This window comes from Callospermophilus lateralis, chromosome 7 (assembly GCF_048772815.1).
Source record: "Callospermophilus lateralis isolate mCalLat2 chromosome 7, mCalLat2.hap1, whole genome shotgun sequence".
Classification (NCBI taxonomy): Eukaryota; Metazoa; Chordata; class Mammalia; order Rodentia; family Sciuridae; genus Callospermophilus; species Callospermophilus lateralis.
Window position 1 is genome coordinate 140,329,361 of NC_135311.1, and position 21,809 is coordinate 140,351,169.

Genomic DNA, 21,809 nt, shown 5'->3' on the forward strand with positions numbered 1-21,809 from the left:
TTATGTACAATGTGCTCTAAAATAGGCATGGTGGCACACACCTGTAATCCCAGTGACTTGGGAAGCTGAGGTAGGAGGATCATAAGTTCATGGCCAGCCTCAGCAATTTAGCAAGCCCCGGTCTCAAAAAAGGACTGGGGATGTAGTTGAGTAGTAAAGTGCTTATGGGTTCAATCCCCATTGCCAAGAAAAAAAGAAAGACCTGAAAGATGAAGTGGATTCTCAGCACCTTGCACTTTGATCCTGAAAGGCTGGACAGACCTGCCTTTGCCTAGGATGTAAAAAGAGATTTTAGGGCTCAATGGCAATTAACTTGGGTTGCACCAGGATAAAGCTTTGCCAAAAACCTTTACAACCCTCCCTGGGCCATAGATACAGCTTTTCCTGTCCAGCAGCATGGGTTGTAGCAACCTCCCCAAAGAGGTCTCGCTCTGGGGTCCTTCAGCCAAGTGGACACAATTTTCATGATTCTCCAAAAGTGCCAGGGCAGGGAAAACCCTCCTGGTGATGGATGCCTGGGTGGGACAGGTGCTCAGCCAAGACCAGAGGGTTTGTGCTATATTCCTCTTCCACCGCCTTGAGGTTCCCAAGTCAGGCAGAGCCTGGCTTCCGTGGCTGCAGCTGGTTTCCAGTGGACCTCTTACGTGTCTGGCTGCAGGTAGTGAGATGAAGTTGCCCTTCTTACTGGTCTTTCTGGGATAAGAGTTGGTGATCCTGGGGGTCACTGAAACCTACGCGCGTTTTTAAAGTAGCGTTAAGACTTGCTGCAGCGAGACTGAATGCACTCACTTAAAATTCGTCTTGCTCCCGCAGGGCTTAGGCCTCCTTCCTTACCTTTAGCAATCGAGGGTTGGCAGCGGAGGCTCCTTCGCGTTTCGCCACAGGTGTTGCTTCTGAGTGGGAGTTTGGGGCGCAGACCACGCAGGGCCACACAACCCCCAGGGATCTGGATGTGTAGGAATTGGAGTCAGTCCAGGAGGGTTGTTTTGGATGAAGACACGTAGGGGGTGGGCACAAGCACCCTCACGGAATCAGCCCCACTGTCTCCAGAACGTCCCTTCCCCAAATGCACACCACATTTTTCTTCTAGTCTTCATTCGAAATGGGTTGAGAGAGGAGATTAGAAGCATGTCAAGGCCGGAACCGGGTGCGGGGCGGGTCTTGGCGCGTGTCAGCCTAGTGGGGCGCTTCCTCCTCGCAGCCCCGGAGACCCCGCCTCCGCGCCCTTGGGGACCCGGGCCCGGCGCCTCCGTGGGCGGGGCGGCTGTGGCTGGCTCTGCTCTGGGCGCGCGGGGGCGGCGTTTCCCCGCCTGCTCCTGCGCTAGGGCCGCCAAGTTCCCGCAGCCCGCTTGGCCGTCGGGTCCCCGGGCGCGCGGGCGCCTCGACGGCTCCCCCTGTCGGAGCGCCCCTGTCTCCCACGCTCACCCGGCGGCACCGGACTAGTCCCCCCAACTTGTTCTGTGCTGTTAACTAGTACCGCTGCCGGAACGATGGGATGGGGTTGCCACAGCAACCAGACTGGACGTCACAATCCGGGCATGTGTGCCGCCCCCCCGCCTGCCGCCGTGCCGCCGGCGCTGCCGCCGCCACCCTCGGCCGGCTGCGGGACTGGGGCTGCCGGGCGCGGTGGGCGGAGCGGCCCGGGCTGTGCGGGTGCGGGCTAAGGCGGCCGGAGGAAGGGGGGTCGAGACGGGGGGGTGGAGGTTTAGGGGGTGGGGGGGCCGGCGTCCGCCATCTTCTCGCCGAGGCCGCCTCGCCCGCCGCGCGCGCCCGTCTGGCAGCGCACGGGTTAAGGCTGGCACCGCGCCCGGCGGGAGGGGGGCGCCCACCTCCCCTCCCCCCCGTGCCGGGCATGCGGGGCCCGCTGGGCACCGAGGAGGAGCTGCCGCGGCTGTTCGCCGAGGAGATGGAGAACGAGGACGAGATGTCAGGTGAGGGGGCGCGGGGGCGCCCCGGGGCCAGGGCAGTGGGGGCGCCGGGACCCGCGGGACCCGGACCGGAGCGGGCGGCGGGGGCGGCGCGGCAGGGCTGGCGCGGCGCGGGAGGAGCGCCCGGGCTGCGGGCTGTGCTCCCGCCCCGCTGGCGCCGCGCGGCCAAGGGCGCAGGGCAGGGCGAGCGCCGGAGCGCAGCGCGCGGGCGACCCAGGGCGGGGTGCGACCCGGACCCCGGCTGCGGCGCGGGCCGGAGGACGGCGGGCAGGGGCCTGCGCGGGCGCCCGGGCGGGGAGGGGGAGCGGCGCCGCCAGGGTCAGCCCGCGTGCCCTTGAAGGGGGCGGGAATCGCGCGCTGCTGGCGCGGCGCACCCGCCTCTCGCCTGGCCGCCGCGCGCCCCTGGCCTCGCCGCGGGCAGGCGGGACCCGGCCCCGCGCGTCTCGGCCCTAGGGCGGCCTGGGTGGGGCCGGCAGCGGGGCGAGGACCGGCTGTGTTTGGGGATCTGAAGGTGCCCGGCATGGGAGGCTTCCTTCGGCCCGCGAGGGCTGCGAGCTGGGGCGCGCGGGATGGGACTCCCGCTCCCTTTTCCTGGCCGCTGGGCGCTGCGACCGCCGCTCCCTGCACTTTGCCAGGGCCGCCGGCGTCCTCCTGGCGCACCCTAGCGCCCGCGCAGTCTCCGGCCCCCTGTCGCCCAGCGCAGCGGCGTTCCAGCCCACCCTGCTGCTGTGGCTGGGGGCCTGGCGCCCCAGGGCCGCCGCCCCTGCCCTTGCCGGCTCTCTCCTTTTCTCTCTCAGAATTCAGGATTTCAGCGTGAATGGATTTGGTGCGGAGGGGTTGCTTACAGGATAACCATTCAGTTAGCTGCCCGCCATTTGTTCCGACGTTTTCCCACCTGGCCCGCCTGGGCAGGGCCTGGCCAGCCGCCCTCCTCCGCTGCTCAGCGCCCCTCCTGGACTCCTCAGCTGTGAGGCCCGAGGTTCTTCCCGTCCCAGAATGTGCATCTGGCCCCCAGGGATGTTTTATGTCTTCTCAGGGCATGAGAACGTGCCACAGTGGCACCTCCTCACTTCTGTTGGGGTACAGCAGCCCCGAGGCTCCTTGGCACCTTCTCACTGTTGTGGGGAGTCCCCCAGGTGGCCACGCCCCTGCCCCTCTCCCCATTTCTGTTTGCCTAATGACTTTGACTCTGGGGCCTCTGCAGGAGGCTGTTCCTCACCTTGCAGTAAGGCCAAGTTAGCAAAGAGGCGGCTGGGGTGTCCCCACATGGGGTAGGGTTGTCTGGACAGTAGCTGTGACCTTCCCAGGCTGGTGGGATCAGACCCATTCCTGGGAGGGGAATACAGAGGCCCAGCACATGGGAAGTACCTGTGTTTGCTTTCTAGCTTGGAGGCTGGCTTCTCAGTAAGCTAGCTCACTGTTTTCCTCAGTGAGACGCCCTGTGGTGTTTGGGGTGTGGCCCTTTGTGGCACTGATGGGGTGGTGGACAGCTGAGCAGGCATGGACAGCCCCATTTCTGGGACTGCAGACCTCTTGCTGGAGTCCCCTGTTCTCTCCTGCCTTACTCTGGCTCTCTCTGGTTGTATTGGGGTACTGAGTTTGGGGAAGGAAGGAGATGGGGGGAGGGGCATAATGCCAGGCTGGTGACACCCAACTCATTCTTAGGGCCGGAGAATTGGGTCTTGGTCATAATCTCCCTTCTGCCCCTCATTCTCCCTTTTTCTCCAGGGCAGGGGGGATGTTGTCCCCAGGGCCTCCAGGAGTGGTCCCCAAAGCCTGGCAGAGAAGATGTCCTGCTCCTGCCCTTCTTGCCTGGGGATTCCAGCCCCATCCACCTACCAGATGAGCTGCTCTGCCTCCGAGGCTCAAGCTCCTTTTCATGTCCCTGATCCCTTCCAGAACCTCCCGGCCTGTTCTCACTGACCACCCCCCCTTGGAGCTGGGGTCACCTCTGAACACAAATCAGAGCTTGGAACCTGGGTCCATCCTTTTCTACTCCATGTCCCTTTATCCTCGCTCTGCTTTGTCCTTGGGCCTTGACTGTGACCTCTGCTTGAATCCCTCTTTCCTCTGCGCAGAGGTTTCTCTTGGCCATTTGAATCCCAGCTCCAGTGCTACCATGGAAGACCCTCTTTGATCCTCTGGCTCAAGTGTGGTCCCATTACAGACTTATTTTAATGGTTTATTGTCTGGGAAGCACTTCTTGCTCTCTGGATGTGTTACTGTCCATCTGCTGGGCCAGTGGGTTCCCCTTCAAGTGGACTTCCCTTGACCACCTGCTGTGCTCAGCCCCCCCCCCCCCCAGCACTAAGGGTGCCAAGAGATCATTATGGTCTCAGTGTCTGAGGGTGGAGGGAACCTAGATCACTCCTGGGCCCCTGGATGTGATGGTGGCCTCAGCTCCAGCCTTATGTCCCTCCTTCAGTGCTGACTGGCCTGCCCACTAGCAGCCTGGGGCCCAGGTCAATGGCAGCCACCTGGAGTCAGCTGGTTCTGAAACATTGCAGTTTGAGGCTGGAGGAGTTAGTATTTTGGGGGCTGTCAAACTGTTTTTTCTTTTTTCTAATCCAAGCAGTTGCACTCTTTGTCATTTTTTTTTTTTTTTTTTTTGGCTCTGCTCCCCCTCCTGTCTCACCCTCAGAGTGGCCCTTGCTTCCTCAACGGTATTCTTGCTTCCTACCAACCCTTGCTAACTCTCTGGCTTTGTGTCAGGTGGGTGAGTCTGCTTCCAGGAGGAAGGTGGGATGGGTGCCCACCTCTTCTGGCTCTGCCAAATTCTCCTGGGAGCTGGGAGGACTGGTCAGTGAGGGTTTGGGAGTTGGATGGAGGAGGCCTCCGATCTCAGCTCTGCTTTATTAGCTGAGAGGCCTTGAGCAAGCTCACCAGCCTTCTGCCTCAGTGTCCCCGCTTCTAGAATGGGACATAGCACTCACTACCTCATAGAGGGTTATTATGAGGCCTAATGAGATGGTGCATGTGGAATATTTAGGTCATAGTGCCCTGCATATAATGGGTGCCCAGGAATCCATGGCTGGTATAATTAGCACCATCCAAGCGGGGAAGCTATCCTGCCTCCCCAAGGAAATGCTTTTGAGACTTGCACTTTCATCCAGTAAGCTGGGCAGGAGGAGGGCTGGGGGGATGGAGGACAGGGACATAGCACCTCCAAGCTTTTCCTTAGATATAGCACTAATTCCTCTTGGAGCCCCTGGTGGGCTGGCAAGTTCCCTGCCTAGTTGGCCTAGCCCTTTCTTAACCATAGCCAAGCTGGTGAGCTGACCAGACAGCATGATCACTCCAGCCCCAAGGACACGCGACTGACCTCTGCTCTCCATGCCTACAGGACTGGCTCCGTCCGCATGAGCATCTCTGGCTTTCTGAGTGGCTGTCATGACTTCTAAAGGCCCAGGCTTTCTTAGCTTGCTGGCATTCTTGAGGAATGCGTGTAGGGTGGGGTTCCAGGCATCCTGATTATATTGTTATATTTATTATTCTTTCTGGGAGAAGGGAGGCAAAGGGAGCACAGTTTTCCCAGTGACTTGGCAGTGACTTCCAAGTTGATGAAGGACTAAGATTATGTGTCATTCCACCAGGTATTCACCCAGACATCTACCTATTCACCCGTAAACCCAACCAACTAGCCATCTACTCACCATCCCTCCATTTATCTACCATTCATATCTTTATTATCCATCCAGCACTCATCCACCTACCATTCAGTCATCTACCTTCCATCCATTCATATATCCATATGTACACCCACCAGTCATCCTTTCACCTATCTACTCACTGTTCATCTGTCCATATATCACTATGCATTCATCCATCTAGCCATCTATACATTTACCATCCATCAGTCCATCTAGAATCCATCCATCAATCATCCACTTATCTATACATACACATCTATCTACCCATCCAGAATCTGTCTGCTACTTATCTAGCCATTCATCTATCCATAGTCGCCACCCACCCACCCATTCTCCATCCATCCATCCATCCATCATCTATCTGTCCATATGCCTACCTGCCTGCCTGCCTGCCATTCCTCCATCCCTCCCCATCCATTTATCCATCTCTCTGCCATCCACCCATTTACCTATCCACACAACACACATTTTTGGAGTATCTTCCCTGAGCAGTTTTGAACACAGAGCATGATGTCTTTCTGGGCTCTTGCTGTGAAACCCTGAGATTTTCTGTCTCATCTCTGTGTCTTTGTCTATATCTCCCCCTCCCTGGCTCTCTCCCTCTGTCCCCCTTCTGTCTCCTGTGTCCGTCAGTCTTGCCTCTGCTTCTCTGTCTTGTCTCTCTGTCTCTCCCTCTGCCTCCGGGGTGGTCTCCCCATGCAGTGAGGTAGGCATGAGAGAGGAGTCTCCTCTCTCTTTTTCCTGCCCCCATCCCTTCCTTGGGCCTGGAGGCCTCTTCCTGCCTGCCTTGTGCCCCTCACTCTCCCCAGACCCCAGTCACTCCTTGGTAGAAGCCTTGCCACCTCCCCTCTAGTCCCCTCCCTCTCAGGACTGGCGCTTTCTTTTGATGAGACGCCAATGAGGTGATGTCTGGGTTTTGTTAAATGTCATAAATAAATTATTAATCACTTCTTGGGCGGGAGGACTGCCCCCCACATCAGCCTGGGTTCTGTGTCATGTGGGGAGGTCCAAGGACTAATGGGAATTTTTGTCTGGGCTCCTCCTTGGCCAGAACTCCTGGTCCCTTAGCACCCAAAACGGACCTGACAGCCCTCACCCTGGGGCCACCCTCCCGGGCTCTGCCTGCTTATCTCCGCCTAGGTGTCCCATCCCCACTTTTCACTCACAGTTTCTAATTCCTTGGTCACCTGGAGGAAGGGTGCTGGGACAGGCCAACTTTCAGAAGAAGCTAGAGTCAGCCAGGCAGGGACTTGGGCCACCCCAAGGAGGGGTGCTGGTTTGAAGCCATTGCACTGTCCTGTCCCTGCCTCCTCCTGACCCTGACCGCCAGGTGGCCTTGTTTCCTGCTTGGACCTGGGTTACAGGGTGGGGAACAGAAGGAGCTCCTGTCTCCAGACCCTGGGAAGGATGGTGGATGCTGAGCTGGGTCCCTATCATTGACACATTTGGTGGCCCGGACCTTGGCAGTGAAGGTCTTGTCTAGCTCCTGCCTCTGTTCTTCCCACCCTTGGACCACCCAGAATCTGGTGGCCTAACTGCCCTTCGCAGTCACATGGTTTTCTTTACTCTGAGCAGCTTGAGCTTCCAAAGCTCTCTGCAGCCTGGCTCAGCCGCTGCTCCTCCCAGAAGGGGCGGGGCTTGCCCTGGGTGTGAGCCTGGACCAGCCCCAACCTCCCCCAGGGGCCCCTGTGACCTTCCAGACCCGCCTGCCTTGGCTTCAGTCACCTCATGGTCCCCAGGGTGAAGACCCCACTTGGCACACCAGACATGCTGTTGAAATGCTGAATTCTGGGAGGATCTGATGCCTGTCGGTCGGTTCCCTGCTGGCCGTGGAACTGAGATGCCGGCAACCCATGGGGCCCTCTGAGCTTGAGTTTCCACATCTGCAGTGAGATTGGTAGTTCTTATCTCCGGGGTTGCTGTGTGGTGTCCCAATGGATATGACACTGTCAGGTGCTCTGAGCCTAGGGCAGGTGGTGTGTAGGCATTAGGTGATGTGTAGGCCTGGGATGGGCCACCCAGCTGTGTCAGCTTGGGGTCCCTCGGGGCTGAGCCAGAGTGTGCATGGGGAGCTAATAAGGGCTGAACTGAGCGCAGGAAAAAGCTAGGCTCTGTCCCTCCCTGTCTGTCCATCTGCTCCTTGCCTCTGAAGCAGCCTCCCCGGCCCCTCCCCAGGCCTGCTCTGCCTGGGCGGCTCTGGAGGTGAGCGATAACCAGGCTAATGGTCCTAATTATAGCTGGCTTGGATCGATGGCACCTCAGGCCCTGGAGGGGCAGGCCTGGTGTGGGAGGGCCCAGCCGGGCGGGCCAGAGGTGTGGGTCGCTATGAAGGCCAAGAGCTGGCAGGACAAGGAGTCCTGGAGCCCCTCACCCCAGGGCCCAGGAGCCCACCACCACTGGCTGCATGTCCTGCATCTCAGCACCCTCCGCATCTCTGCTCTGTCCTTGACAGCTGGGGCCGCAGGGAGAAGGGGCGGGGGTCCCCGGGCACAGGGCTCAGGGCTCAGGGCATGGCTGATGGTGGGGTGGCTTGAAGAGTGATTCCTAGGCCTAAGAGCCCAAGAAGACTCATGGCCTGTTGCAGAAGAGGGAGAGGGGCCGTGTGAGAGGAGACAGGGTGCATGGACTTGAGGTGTTCCCAGGGTACCAGAAGCCTGTGGGAACAGGAAGGGCCTGTCAGAGAAGGGGGTGGGCAGGGCTGGATCCCCATCTCCCATACCAACTCTGAACCTTCCTGGGGGAGGCTTTTATTAGGCAGATGGCCCTGGGCTGGGAGGTCTTCTGGGAGGGGAGGAGGGGTCTGTGATGGACAGGGTCTAGGACCGATTCTCCAAGGTGCGTTCTGGGTGTGGTCAGGGTGACCTGTGAGGCGCCTCTTGCCTTCTTCCCGCTACAAGCAGACCAGGAACTTCGTTTCAGAACTTCCCCAGCCACCTGTTCATCCTCGGTCCAGTCTGGTCAGTCAGGGACCATGTACTGATCTGACCTTCCTAAATCTGGGGACTGCTCTTCTGGGAAGGGGCAGGGGACAGCCCAGAGCAGGGAGAGCCCCCACTCCCGAGATTGCATCAGCCTCGAGTGGGTTACATAACCATGTTGAGCACTGCTAGGGGGTGGGGTGCCTCTGCCTAGGACGTCTCCAGGGGCCAGGGGAGTGGGCAGATTAGGTTGGGCATCCTGTGGGCCACCTTAGCCTAGCTCCAGGCCAACCCCGGATACTGCTGGCCAATCTTCTCCACTCCAGGATGACTCTGGGGGTCCCCATGCATGTTTTCAGCTGGTTTGAAAAATCTCTGCCCTGCCAAGTTGGGACTTAGAGGGACAGATGGGGTCATCTCTAGCGGCTCCTGGCCTCATCCTGGCTGTACCCAGGGCCTGGCCCCCACTGTCCACGCCTCTGGGAGTTGGAGCTCATCTAAGGCCACCGCGTCTGTGCCTCCACCTGGGTATGTCCTCAGCAGTGCTCTTGAGTGGGTCAGGACACGCTGTGCTGGTCCCTCAGGCACACTCAGGCCACCCTGCTAAGACCAGCTCCCTGTGGCACCTGCCGGAGCCTCCCCCTCCATGTCGGTATGCTCCGCTGGTCCTCGGGGTTCCCACCGCCTCAGCATGGGGAAGGGTTGGACTCAGCGTGCCCTGCCTCTGCCCAGGTACTCCTGGGGGCTGGCAGAGCAGAACTTGCTCCCCGGTTGGGACCCTGGTGCAGAGAGTCCCAGGCAGTGGTGTAGCCCCCACCTGGTGCAGCCTGCCCTGCAGGGTGAATGGTAGGAAGGGTGTCTGCCCAGCCACCAGAGTCACCAGGGCCCTCTGAGGGCTGGTGTGTGTGGAGGAAGCCTCCTCATCCTCCCTTGGGACAGGGAGTGGGCAGGGGTCCCAGGCTGGGGGTGGGGCCTGTGTGGAGCACGGGAGGGGATGTTTGTGGGTTGAGTCCTGCGTGTGCACACCTGTGTCCATGCACACGTGTGTGGCTGTTCTGTCTGCTGCATGGGGCCTGCACACAGCTGGCTGGCAGGTTGAACAAACAGGATGGTAACAAGGATTTCTGAGGTCACCCTCTCCTGGTTCTGAGGTTCCCCTGGGCAACCTCACCCTCCCAGGTGGGGTCCTGCAAGGTGGCCGTTGGACTCTGAGCTGTTCACCCTGCTGTGTCTCCCACCTTGTGGGCCCAGCCGGCCACTCGTGGCACATGGGGGTGGGGTAGGACGAGCTGGCCAGGGGTGCATGGGCCACCGGCTGGCAAGGGGAACTGACCCGAGTGGGTCCTCCCCTGGTCTTCTGGAGGTTTTGTTTCCGCGTGGCCCTTTGCCCCATGTGTGGCCATAGTTCTACTCTGGGTGACTTATTTCTTGGTGCTGTGTGCCCTGGGGAATCCTCCTCCCTTCCCTTCCATGGCCCATGCCTGCAGTCTTGGAACTTGGGCTCAAGTGTGGTTTCTTGGGTGGGAGTCCGGCCTCAGCCCACCGTGTCCCCATGGAAAGGTCACACATCATGCCCCCAGTACATGTGGGAACCCCTCCTCTAGGTTGGAAGTGGGGGAGGGGTAGTCCCACCCTGTGCCCTTCAAGAGATGGGTGTGGAGCTCAGAGCCAGCATCTTACTTTCTTTGACCTAGGGCCCTGGGCATGCACACACACACTACCACTGACCACACCCTCGGCCCTTTTTATTTTTTATTTGAAGACAGGGTCTCACTAAGTTCCCCAGGGTGGCCTTGAAACTGTGATCCTCCTGCCTCAGCCTCTCTAAGCTGAGGATTACAGGTGTGGCCACCACACCCAGCTGTAGCCAGTTTCTTCTTCAAAGATTCTCCACCCAAGTCCACTCTGCTCTCCTCGAAGCCTGTAGGGTGCTGAAACAAGCAAGGGGTTCAGGATTCTGGTGGCTTCCAGGAAGCCCAGGCGTGGTGAATGTGACAGTTCTCCGTGGGGCGCCACATCTTCCTGGGTGCCCAGCTGGCGTGTTCTTGGCATACTGTCCGGCGTGTGTGTGTGTGTGTGTGTGTGTGTGTGTAGGGTGAGGTGTGTGCACCTATGCACAGTGGCTGCAGGGTCAGGGCAAGGGGTGCAGTGCCATCTTGGATGTTCCTGGGTGGGTCCCTCCTCCAGCACCCTGGCTCTTGCTGTGCTGGTTTTATGTGGCCCTCGGGTGATGGGCCTGAGTGTCCCAATTGTCCTGTTTACACAGGATGGGCCTCACCCAGGTTGGCGCCTGTGTCCAGCCCTGACCCTCCCTGGGTGGTTCCTTGGGGCTGCTTCCTCCCTGCGCCCCATGCACAGTGCCCGCTGGTCAATCGCTCACTTTTGTTCCTAGAGATCAGCTTCCGTGTCCCTGTCTTACCAGGGGTTGGTGGTTACTGTCCCATTTTAGAGGAGGGAAGGAAAGGCCCAGGGAGGGGACCTGACGTTGTCCCCCACGGCTGGCATTCCTGCCTTGCCCTGGTTGGGTCTGGGGAGGGTCCGGAGTGGTCACCTGGCGTGGCGGGTGGGTCCCTGGGACTCTGGCTAGGGGAGTAGAGGGTAACCCTCCCACTTTGCGTCTTCCAGAAGAAGAAGATGGTGGCCTTGAAGGCTTCCACAGCTTCTTCCCTGCGGAGCCCGTGAGCCTTCCCAAGAGAAAGAAATCCAAGAAGCTCAAGGAGAGCAAGTCCAAAGGGAAGCGGAAGAAGAAAGAGGTGAGATGCGAGGGCGGGAGGGGCGCTGAGAGACCTGGGCCTCACCGAGGAGTCCCAAGCCAGTTTGTGCTGGAAGCCTGGGGTGTGCCAGCCTCTCTGGGGTTCCTGATATCCTATTTCCTGAGAGAACGTTGCGGGGGGTGTCTTTCCTTTCTCCTGTCCTGGCTGCCCTGTGTGGAGACGGTGGAGTGCCCACATTCAGCATCCCTCCCTCACAGCCGGTGGTCACTGCTTCTGGCTCTTGGCGCTCTCTCCTGGCTCTCTGTAGCAGCCTCTGTCCCTCTAAGCAGATGTACTGGAAGTGCAGAGGCGAGGCGGGGAGTCCTGGAGAGACCCTGGTGAGCCGAGCCTGCCCCTGGAGCTGGGCTCCTGTCTCTTTCATCCTGGTTCCCAGCAGTTCAGGAAAGGAGAGGGAGCTGCGGATGGATGGAGCCCACGCGCTCAGAATATTTCCAAGTGCTTCATGGACTCGCTTGGACCCCAGGATCCACTCTGGGAATCGGTGGGATGGGGCTCTCTTAACCAAACCTCTGCAGAGAAACAAAGAAATTGGTGGGATGGGGATGGAGATTCGTCCTTGTCACATGGGAAACTGAGGCAGATAGGCAGCTGAAGGTTCCCCGACTTGGACTGGGACCCTGGGTGCCCTGTTATCTTACTGCATGCCGACTGGGAGGCTTTGGGCCTCATCTCCAGTCCTCCAGGCAGCCCCGGGAGAGGGTGGTAGCATGCATCTAGCTTCACAGGCAAGGGAGAAGTGGCTCAGGGACGGCCGTGCCCATGGTCACATGTGGTCATGCCGAGGTCTGAACCTGGGACTCTCAGCAGGGTCCAGCTTTCCCCTACCAGGCATAGTCCTCTCCTAGCCTGCCTGTGTGGCCAGTGCTCTGCCCCTTTTTGGTCCAGAGTTGTAGACGAAAGGCCCAGGAAGGTGGCTAGTGAGGAGCCCTGGGCAGAGCCTGGTAGGGAGAAGGGCTGCAGAAGACCCCGCCGAGGGCCCATGTGCCTGCTGAGTGCTTGGGAGTCCACCTAAGGCAGTGGCGCCCTGGGGCCACCGTGGCCTCTTGCCTACCTCTCAAGTGAGGCGGGGTCAGCAGAGGGCTTTGAGCGGCTGGGCACAGGATGTAACTCAGCTCTGGCTCCTTGGGAGGCCCCAGGGTGAGGGCCAGAGGCAGAGGCCATTGAGGGAGAGAGGCCCAGCAGAGGGAGAGAGGACAGTGGTGGGCGTGAGAGCTGCTGCCTGTGCCACTTGGTTCTGTGTCCCCTTTCCACCTCCCATTTGTTTTGGTGACACATTAAGTGCCTTCCCATGTGAGGTGGCTGTGGAGCGGCCCCGACCTCTGCTTGTGGTCTGTTTCCCTGGGCTGTCTGTGATCTTGCGCTGTGGTCTTCATCCAGGGTCCCTCTGGGGAGAGGCTGAGGCAGCTTGGTTTTCTTTGGTTGGTGCTCTTCGCTGAGGTTGGTGGTCAGCCTTTTTCACTGCAGGCCCCCACCCTTCTGGGAGAGCTTCCTGAAGGGTGCACCTGGCCACGCCCACAGCCCCTTTTCAGAGCTCCCGTGCTGTGCCCCCCAGGCCCTTCCTTGCCACTATTGCTCCACTGTGTGTGTGCACGCGAGGGATCCTGGGTCCTCCTGCTTGACTTTGCCCACACCTGCTGCCCTCAGCTCTGTCTTCATTCTGGCGTGATGTCCAGGACTGATGTGTTTGCCCCCTCTGAGGACACTCTACTCTTTACCCCTGGGCCAACCTGCAGGGTAGGGCCCAGGTCAGGGTTGTCCCTGAGGGTAGGTGGGTGGCCGAGGCTCCTGAGATGTGTAGGCCTGTATGCCGAGTCTTCTGAGGGGTCATGAAGGGGGGTGAGCTTCCTGTTCCCAGGATCTAAATGGAGATGTGGAGGGAGAAGGGGGCCCTGTGTCTGGGGGCTCCCCCACTGAAGGAGAAGCTGAGACCAGCCCTTTTGATGGGGAAGGTCCCTAAATTCCTTGCTGTAGTTCCCTCTGCACTGCGGGGTCCCCACCATAGCCCTGCAGGTCTGTCCTTGGACTAGGTGACTTACTGATTGAGGCTGTGAAACCTGTTCTGCTGCCCCACTGCTTTCCCCTCTGAGCCCCAGGCTCCGTGGGTCTCCATCCTGGGCCTCATGGCCGAGGGCAGGGATTTCCTACATGTGGCCCCTGCCCAGTGCCTGTTTCCTCTCTAATAGATTTCTGGGGATGGGGTAGGAGGCTAGGACCAGAGGCACTACCACCTGGCCCTGGGTCTCAGCCTCGGGCTGGCTCTGCCCAGGCCCCCATTTGGGTCCCAGCAGGTGCCCGTGAGAGCCACCGCCCCAGGCAGGGCTGGGTTTTTGCCCCCTCCCTCCTGGACATGTTGGCCCTGGCCAGGAAGGAGGCAGTGTCTGGACAGAAGCCAGGAGTGGGAGGGTGCTGGCGGCCCTGCAGCCTCCGGAGCCTGTAAGGGCTGGTCGCTGCCTCTCTTCTCAGGGCCCTGGTCTCAGCTTCTCCTTTTTTGAGCTGATGGGCTCCCTCCTTTCTCCGAGGCCTGGTTTGGTTTTGTGTCCAGCACAGCTCTCTGGCTCTCGTCTGCTGTCTCTCGCTGCGTCCCACGGAGCCTCCCTCTGGCTCATGCTTGGTCTCTGCCTTATGCATCTGTCCCCCTGGCCTCTTGCTCCCATCTCTCCATTTCCCCCCCTCCTGCCTCGTTTCCCTCCCTGCTCTCCCTCATTCTCCCCACTCCTCTCTACAGAGATGCTGTGGTGCCTCCTGGAAAGGATGGAGGGCTGGGGTGGACTGGAGGACCCCAGGGGACAGGCCCCTCGAGGTGACCTTTGGTTCAGGGCTGCCTCCTTCCCTGCATTCCTGAGAGCCTGGCTCTGACCTGCTGTGGATCCTAGGGGGTCTGGAGCATGCTGTGTCCAGAGAGGAGGGTCCCAGCTGCCTGCCTGCCCCGCAGGCAGGGGGATTGTATCCCTTTGCCCCTCTCTGTTTCCACCCAGGTGACCCCAGGAGGAGGTGCCAGGGCTGGTGGGCCCCAAGCAGCAGTTTGGGTGGGGGCAGGTAGCAAGTCAGGGATTCTGATTTACATAAAATAACCAGGCTGCAGCCGGAACCTGAGCATATGTAGATGAAGCTCCTTGTCAGACCGGAGCGCAGGAGGGAGAAATGATTTCAACCTGTACTGCAGCGGTTACCATAGCAACCAATTATTCAGTGCTAAATTATAACTGTTTATAACAGTCGTGAATGGGAAGGCTCATATTTCATTCTTTCTTTTTCCCTCTCAATCTTGAAGGACCCCAAATTGAGAATGACCAACTCTCTCAGTCCTTCCTTTGAGTTTAAATGCCTCCTTTTTCGGGAGATGCGGTGTGTGCGCTGGGTGTACAGGGAGGGGCGGGGAGCTGAGAGGCTTCCATCCTGAAACAGCTGCGGAGCTGGGAAGGAGGGGGGCAGTGGGGACTGCCCGCTTGGGGTCCCCAGAACTGAGGTTGGTGCGCTATGCCCTCCGTGGGAAATGGGGTGTAGAGCAGGGGCTCTTCCACCCGCCACAGGCACAGCTGGGGCGCAGTGTCCAGGGTGCTCTGCAGGTGGCTTCCGAGTCCTCTAAGATTGTTCTTCCAGCCAGCGGAGCGTCTCCCACAGTCACGTCTGGGGCTGCTGCGGCGAAAGGACAGTGCCAAGGTCAAAGTCCCACTGTGTGTCTCGGTTGCTCACAGAGCTCAGGGTGGAGCTCTGCTAGGGAATTACTGGTCTCCTCCCCTGAGCAGGCTCTGGTCCACGGCCCCCTTGTAGGGTCCAGGTATTCTCTGGTGTCCCCTCTCTGCTTCTTGGTCTTCCTTCTGCCACGGAGGTCCTCCTAGTTCCTGGGTCTCTTCTCTGCAAGTTGTTTCAGAACCCATTCGGCATCCCCCACTCCCTTTCTCTGCAAGTCAAGATTTTTTGGGGGAAAGGGGGAGCAAAAGGAGGCCCAGTTGTAGAAGTGTCAGAACAGCTGGTGCTGAGTTCTGCTGGGATAGACTTGTTCTGTAACTCGTCCTGGCTGGGGAGCGGAGCTCGGGTGAGTGCTGGGTGTAGGTGGGTGTGGCCCAAGCTGTGTGGGCTCCCTTTGGGGGAGGCCCGGGGAAGGGAGGTGGCCAGGGGCCCCTGGGCCTCAGAGCCTTCTCTTTGGCAGCTTCTTCCTCCTCTGTGAAATGAGAGGCTGACATCTTGCCTGAGCCTCAGGTGGTTGGCTGCAGGGAGGGGGTCTCTTGCTCGGCTCTGGGCTCTGGGGTAGACTCTGGCCCAGCCTGTCAGGGCTGGGCTTTGGCCTTCTGCCAAGCCTGCTCCCCCTGAGCTGTGCACACGCCGCCACCGCCAGACAGCACAGTCTGCAGGCGGCGCCTCCCGGCTCCCTCCCTCCATCTTTCCGCTCCCCCTTGGTCCTGCAGGCGGAGCTGTGCTGGCCACTCCTTGACTCTCTCACCCTGATGCTTCCCAGCAGATGCCTGGGCCAGCTTCTCTAGAGCTGTTGCTACACAGCCCCATCTTGTCTGAGTCACGTTGTCTGTCCACACTGCTGCCCAGCTGCAGGTTTGCCCTGTGCAGTGGCTCCAGCCCAGTCTGCTGGACAGTTGAGGGAGATGAGGCTGGTTCGTTTCCTCACCCTGCCTTCCAAGTAGAGTTGGGGTGGTCTTGGGTCATCTGGGCATTACCAGGGGAGGACGTGGTCCTGGCGCCTGGGTGTGGATGGTGTTGAAAGTGTCGCTCTGCCTGCGGGACCTGGCCCTTCTCTGCCGCTGTCTTCTGAGCATGGCTTCCCTGCCTGGCTGGCCTCTGTGTCAGAAACACCCAAGGGGGCTGGGGATGAGGCTCAAGTGGTAGCGCGCTCGCCTGGCATGCGTGCGGCCCAGATTCGATCCTCAGCACCACATACAAATAAAGATGTTGTGTCCGCCGAAATCTAAAGAATAAATACTAAAAAAATTTTCTCTCTCTCTCTCTCTTTCTCTTTAAAAAAAAAAAACACCCAAGGGCTTGCTTCCGGCTCCCCTTGGTTCCGCCTACCATCCTTTGTGGCACTGCCTTTGCACAGATGAGGAGGCTGAGGTTCAACTCTGCTGCAGACTTGCCCAAGGCCCTGGCTAGCAAGGGGCAAGACCTCCCAGGGAGCCCCAGGACCCACCGGCAGGACCCCGGGTCCTCTGGCTTCATCCCTGGCCAGTTTGTGGGGTCCGCCCTGAGGCAGCCGAGGGCTGCTTGGATTCCCTCCCTTGGGCTGCCTCAGCCGCTGTCCATGGTGCTGAAGCTCCCCGAGGCTCTCACCCCCTTCCTGACCTTTGCTGGGGTGGAGCCTGTATTTCTTGACTGGAAGACACCCGTGGGGAAATGGATGTTCTTGTCTGACGCCCAGCTCTTCGGAGGACTGTGGAAGAGCCTAAGAGCCAGGCTCAGGCAGCAGCCAGGGCTGGGAGCTGCCCCTGCTCCGGGTGTGGTCAAGTCAGTGTTCCGAGAAACACCGCAGTTCCAGAAAAGCCAGGAGGCCCTGTTTCTGCTACCTGCTGGCGTTGTTGGCTTGGGGATTAGTGGACGTAGAGGTTTGAGAGCGGGAGCCTGGTGGAGAGCTGGGAAGTATAGGCAGCGCATGGCGGGGTCCTTCCTGGCCTGATCTCAAGGAGAGCCCCTCAGTGGCCTTCCATTCTCACCTCGCCAATGGGATGTGCCTATTCAGAGCCTCTCTCCTGGGAAAAGGCTAGGTCATAACTCATTTTGTTGCTGATGACAACTTTATTTTATTTGTATATGGTGTTGAGAGTCCAACCCAGTGACCACAGATGCCAGGCAAGAGCTCTACCACTGAGCCCCAGCCCCAGCCTCCTCGGCCATAGCTCTTTATAGAGTGACCTGAAAGGGAGAGTTGTGCTGGGGCCCCCATAGCTTCTCCAGGCGGACCCCGCTGCCCCTCCCGTCCTCCCTGTCTTCCGCACTCTCCTTCTGCTCCACTCTCTGATGCTCCCCTCTGTCCCACTGCCGGTCCCTGAGCTCACGTTTCATCTCTCCAGTTCTCTCTTCATCTCTTCCTATGTCACCCCACCTGCCTTGTTTTTTTGGGACTGGGGATTGGACCCAGAGGGGCCTAACCACTGAGCCACATCCCCAGCCCTTTTTATTTTTAATTTTGTGGCAGGGTCTTGCTAAGTTGCTTAGGGCCTCACTGAGTTGCTGAGGCTGGCTTTGAACTTGCCATCTTCCTGTCTCAGCCTCCTGAGCTGCTGGGATTACAGGCGTGCTCCACCACGCCTGGCCCCATGCCTCTCTTCGCTCACCTTGAAAACAGTTTACTGTAGTCATGAGAGTGACAGGCCGAGTTCTCTATCTGTAGCCACAGTGCCAGCCTCTCCCCACAGACCCCAGCCCACGGGGACTGGGAAGGCTCTGCCCCACTTGCTTTCTTCAGGGCCAGGAGGAGACTGCTTTCTGCTGGGGCAGTACCTTTCTGGTGGGGACGCTCTGGCTACAAACACCCTTATCTCCAAAATGGGCCATTTTCTGCCTGTTCAGACAGGAGACTAAATCAGGGAAGCCAGGCTTAAGAGCTGCCTAAATTACCTTGTCTCATATCGAGAGAAGTGGCCGGTGTGGGGTGGTGGGGAAGGTGGGCTTGTGCCCTGGCAGCTTCTGGAGAGCCGGCTGCAGAGAAACCTGGGGTGTGCCCCATGTTAATTGAGGTGTGGCTTGAACAGGTTTGGTTCCTGGGGCGCAGCAGTAGCAGGGCTCCAGGGCTGGAGCCTGGGTGGGTGCCAGTAGGGACATCGTTCTCTGTGTGGGGCTTTTTCCGTACACCTTGGTATTGGACTCTGGCCGTGGTGACCTCTACCATCAGCTCCTGGGTTCCAGTACCATTGTGCGAGACTAGTCACAATCCCAGAGTCCTCAGAAGCCTGGAGGACGTGGAGCCTGAGCTGCTCGAGGGTGGGCCAGGCAGGCTGCGTCTCGCTTGGGAGAGGGTCTGGTTTGCGGGGGGCCTTGCCTCACTGGCACTTCTCATTCAGCGGGGAGTGAGACCCTTGACTTGTGCTGGCTCAGAGCTGTGAGTATTGGACACGGATGAGGGACGGGTGGGCTGACTAACTTGGCCAGGCTGCTCGCAGAGCCACGCGTCTGCCCGGGACCCTCCATTCTCTTGGGACCTCTGAGACCCTCACTGTGCCTCTTTCTTTTCCAGGGGAGCAACGATGAGCTTTCAGAGAATGAGGAGGATCTGGAAGAGAAGTCAGAGAGCGAAGGCAGTGACTACTCCCCTAACAAAAAGAAGAAGAAGAAACTCAAGGACAAGAAGGAGAAAAAAGCCAAGCGGAAGAAGAAGGATGAGGACGAGGACGACAATGACGACGGGTGCTTAAAGGTGACCGCTGTGGCCTGGGCTGGAGGAGCTCCAGTTCTTTGCCCTCTGACCTGAGAGTCCATCCCGGGTTTTCCCAACCAGCGCGCACCGTGGACACTGGACACCATGTCTGAGATGTGCAATGGCCAGGCATCCTGGAGACGTGTTGAGATAACGATGGGCAGATTTAGGAGCTGGTGGAAGAAATTGCGTGTCTTGCTGATGTGTTGGCTGCTCTTGGCAGTGGCTTGCCTGCATGCGTCTGCCCCTGTTTCTGGGGAGAGTGACAGCGTGAGCTCGGGTTGAGTGTCAGGAACCTTTGCTTGGAGCAGGACAAAGTGGAGTCTTCGCTGCCAGCAATAGCTGGCCAGCCCCGCTTAGGGTGGGAAGGGAACCTTGTTCCTAGCTTGCTCTGCAAGTCTGCCCGAGCCAGTGGGCATTCCCCAAGTCTCCTGCTGAACTTGGAGCAGAGCAGCTGCAGAGAATGGTCTTGCTTTCCTGGGGGACGAGTGGCTTCCTATGAATGTGCGGAAACATGGGAAACAAGCCATGGCCTTAGGCTCAGCCTCACACCCCCTGGGATTCAGGCGTCCTCTGGGGGCTCTGGACCTCCACTCTCGGTGTTGGAGGATGACCCTGAGTCACCAGGAGGGCTTTGCTCCTCGAGCCCCACAGCATAAAGATGAATGCTCCATAGATAATAGTACAGCCGCTGTGGGGCGGAAACACCGGTGGGAATGACTGAAGCTGGGAGGTGCCGAGGGAGGGGCAGCTCTCTCGGGGGCGTCCCGACACTGAGTGCTCTCATTAGTCAGTGGGTGTGTTGTGAGTCATCTGCGACTGGTGATAGCTGAGGGGCTGACAGTTCTGACTTCAGGGAGCAGTTCAGGGTCCCCCAACAGTGTCATCCATGCCCGCTCTGCTCTCCTGGGGGTGGGCTGAAGGGATGGTAGGGACAGGTTGGTCATGGGAGGGTGTCCAGCTCTCTTGGAGCCAGGTTCCCAAGCTGCTCTGCAGTGCTGGCCAGGCAGGCCTGGTCCTCAGCTCCAGGGGGCCAGGGAGACCATGTACCACCTGGGGATTTTCTACTGCAGGAGCAGACCCCGGGTGAAGGCAGCACAGGGGTATACGGAGTCAGGGCCCTGAGACTGAGAGGTGGGAATCCTAGGGTGTGGGCCCCGGTGGTGGCTGTTTCTGTGCACCCCTCTCTGCCTCTGTGGGGTCCGCAGAGCTCAGGCTAGGTATCCTCATGGCTAAGGGCAGGTGCAGAGCTGTTTAGGGCTCCTCAGCCCTATTCTGCAGGACTCCCAGTCCAATCACAGCCTGCATGGGACAGCGTGGCCATCTGGTCATCTGACCCCTGGGATGGGTCTCTTTGAGAGCTGGCTGGGTGTCTCTACACCTCCTTGGTCTCCGTGTCCTATCCAGAAAGTGAAGCATTGGCTAAAGGACCCTCTCAGCTCTGCCCTGGACAGGCCGTTGACCCATGCCCTACCCAGGCCAGGACATGCCTTCCTGTCCTTAGAACCTGACCCTGTCCTTTCAGGGGCCAAACAGGACCGCACTGGGGGAATCTGGGTTGCAGATTGGGGGACCCACTTTTGGCCTCTGTCTCCCTAGGAGCCCAAGTCCTCGGGGCAGCTTATGGCGGAGTGGGGCCTGGACGATGTGGACTACCTGTTCTCGGAGGAGGACTACCACACGCTAACCAACTACAAGGCCTTCAGCCAGTTCCTCCGGTGGGTTGGGGTCCAGGATGCTGCAGCTGGGCATCTGTGGGCCTGTCCCCTGGGGGGCAACCAAGTCAGAGGTGGGGACAGAGAGGCAGAGCCCAGGATGAGGGCTGTCAGGCCAACCACTGACCTGCAGGGCTGGCAGGGGAGGGTCCTGTCCCTCCCCTTCATTTTAACAGGTGGTCAGGCCTCCCCTGGCTGGCCTGCCCTGGGTCCTCCTGTCTCTTCCTCTTGGGTGATGCCTGCTGCAGCGCCCTCTGTCCCCTCAGATCTTGCGGGGTCTACACACTGGTTAGCCACTCACCAGCTGTGAAGGAGGGAACAGGAGTGTCTGGGGTGGACTCTTGTCTTGGCTTTGCACTTCCCTGTCCTCCTTTCTACCTGATTTCGCTAGCCAGGGAACATGGGGCTGCTGCTGGAGGCTGCGGGGCTGGGAGAAGGGACGGCTCTGCCCTCATGTCCTGGCTGTTTCTCCCAACACAGGCCTCTCATTGCCAAGAGGAACCCGAAGATCCCCATGTCCAAAATGATGACGGTCCTAGGTGCCAAGTGGCGGGAATTCAGTGCCAATAACCCTTTCAAGGGCAGCTCTGCGGCAGCAGCTGCGGCGGCTGTGGCCGCAGCCGTAGAGACGGTTACCATCGCCCCGCCACTGGCCATCAGCCCCCAGCAGGTGCCCCAGCCAGTGCCCATCCGCAAGGCTAAGACCAAAGAGGGCAAGGGTAAGACTGCAGGTGGGGGCCTCATGCCCTGCTGGGCAACTGGGCACTCCTTACCAGGGGGTTTGGGCTGACTTGCTCTTTCTCTGCGGCCATGTGGCATTGAGCTTGGTCCTGTCTACCTGTGGGGTAGGGAGGAACGGGAATGATGGGGACAGAGCTTTGGAGGTAGTGCCTGGCCATAGGAAGGAGGGAGGCCCGAGTGTCCTGGGCTTCTGGGAGTTGGCAGGCTGGAGTTGGAGGTGGCCAGGGTTAGCCTGTTGACCTCTCCTCTGGGCGCCACTGTGGCACAGTCCTTCTCCAGGCCTGCGGGTAGCTAGAGGATCATTTCCCTGCCCCCTCTGGCTTTAGGATCCAGGGAGGTACGGGAGTTGGGAGTAAGGGACTGGTATGGTCAGACTGGAGTCCAGGAAGGGGGTGCAGATCCAATCTGACTCAGGGCTAGGGGTCGTGGACAGGAGAAGAGGGCAGCAGGGCCCTGTGAGACTTGAAGTGCCCCAGGGAGGAGGCATTCTGGGTGGAGGTTTCTGGCTTCCTGGGTTTGGGGACATTGGTCTCCCAGGGTGCTCCCTAGTGCCATCTCCAGTAACTCAGCCTTCCTGGATGCTGATTTGGTTTTTGATGGGAGTGGGGGTTGAGGAGATCTGGGGACCCTGGTTTTCAGCCCCAAGGAGATTGGTCGCTGAGTGAGGTGGTGTACTCCTGTAATCTCAGTGACTTGAGAGGCTGAGACAGGAGGATCACAAGT

The 21,809-nt window shown here is 59.4% G+C and overlaps 1 protein-coding gene across 1 annotated transcript in view; it reads left to right on the forward strand.

The window, feature by feature from the left end:
* Positions 1–1,852: 1,852 nt before the first annotated feature.
* The window catches only part of Chd5 (chromodomain helicase DNA binding protein 5), a 56,240-nt gene continuing 36,283 nt past the window's right edge, over positions 1,853–21,809 (forward strand). The window contains exons 1-5 of the mRNA XM_076863415.2: positions 1,853–1,931; positions 11,122–11,249; positions 18,451–18,630; positions 20,230–20,348; positions 20,826–21,064. Of these exons, the coding sequence (XP_076719530.2) occupies positions 1,853–1,931; positions 11,122–11,249; positions 18,451–18,630; positions 20,230–20,348; positions 20,826–21,064 (745 nt within the window). The remainder of the gene's footprint in view (positions 1,932–11,121; positions 11,250–18,450; positions 18,631–20,229; positions 20,349–20,825; positions 21,065–21,809) is intronic.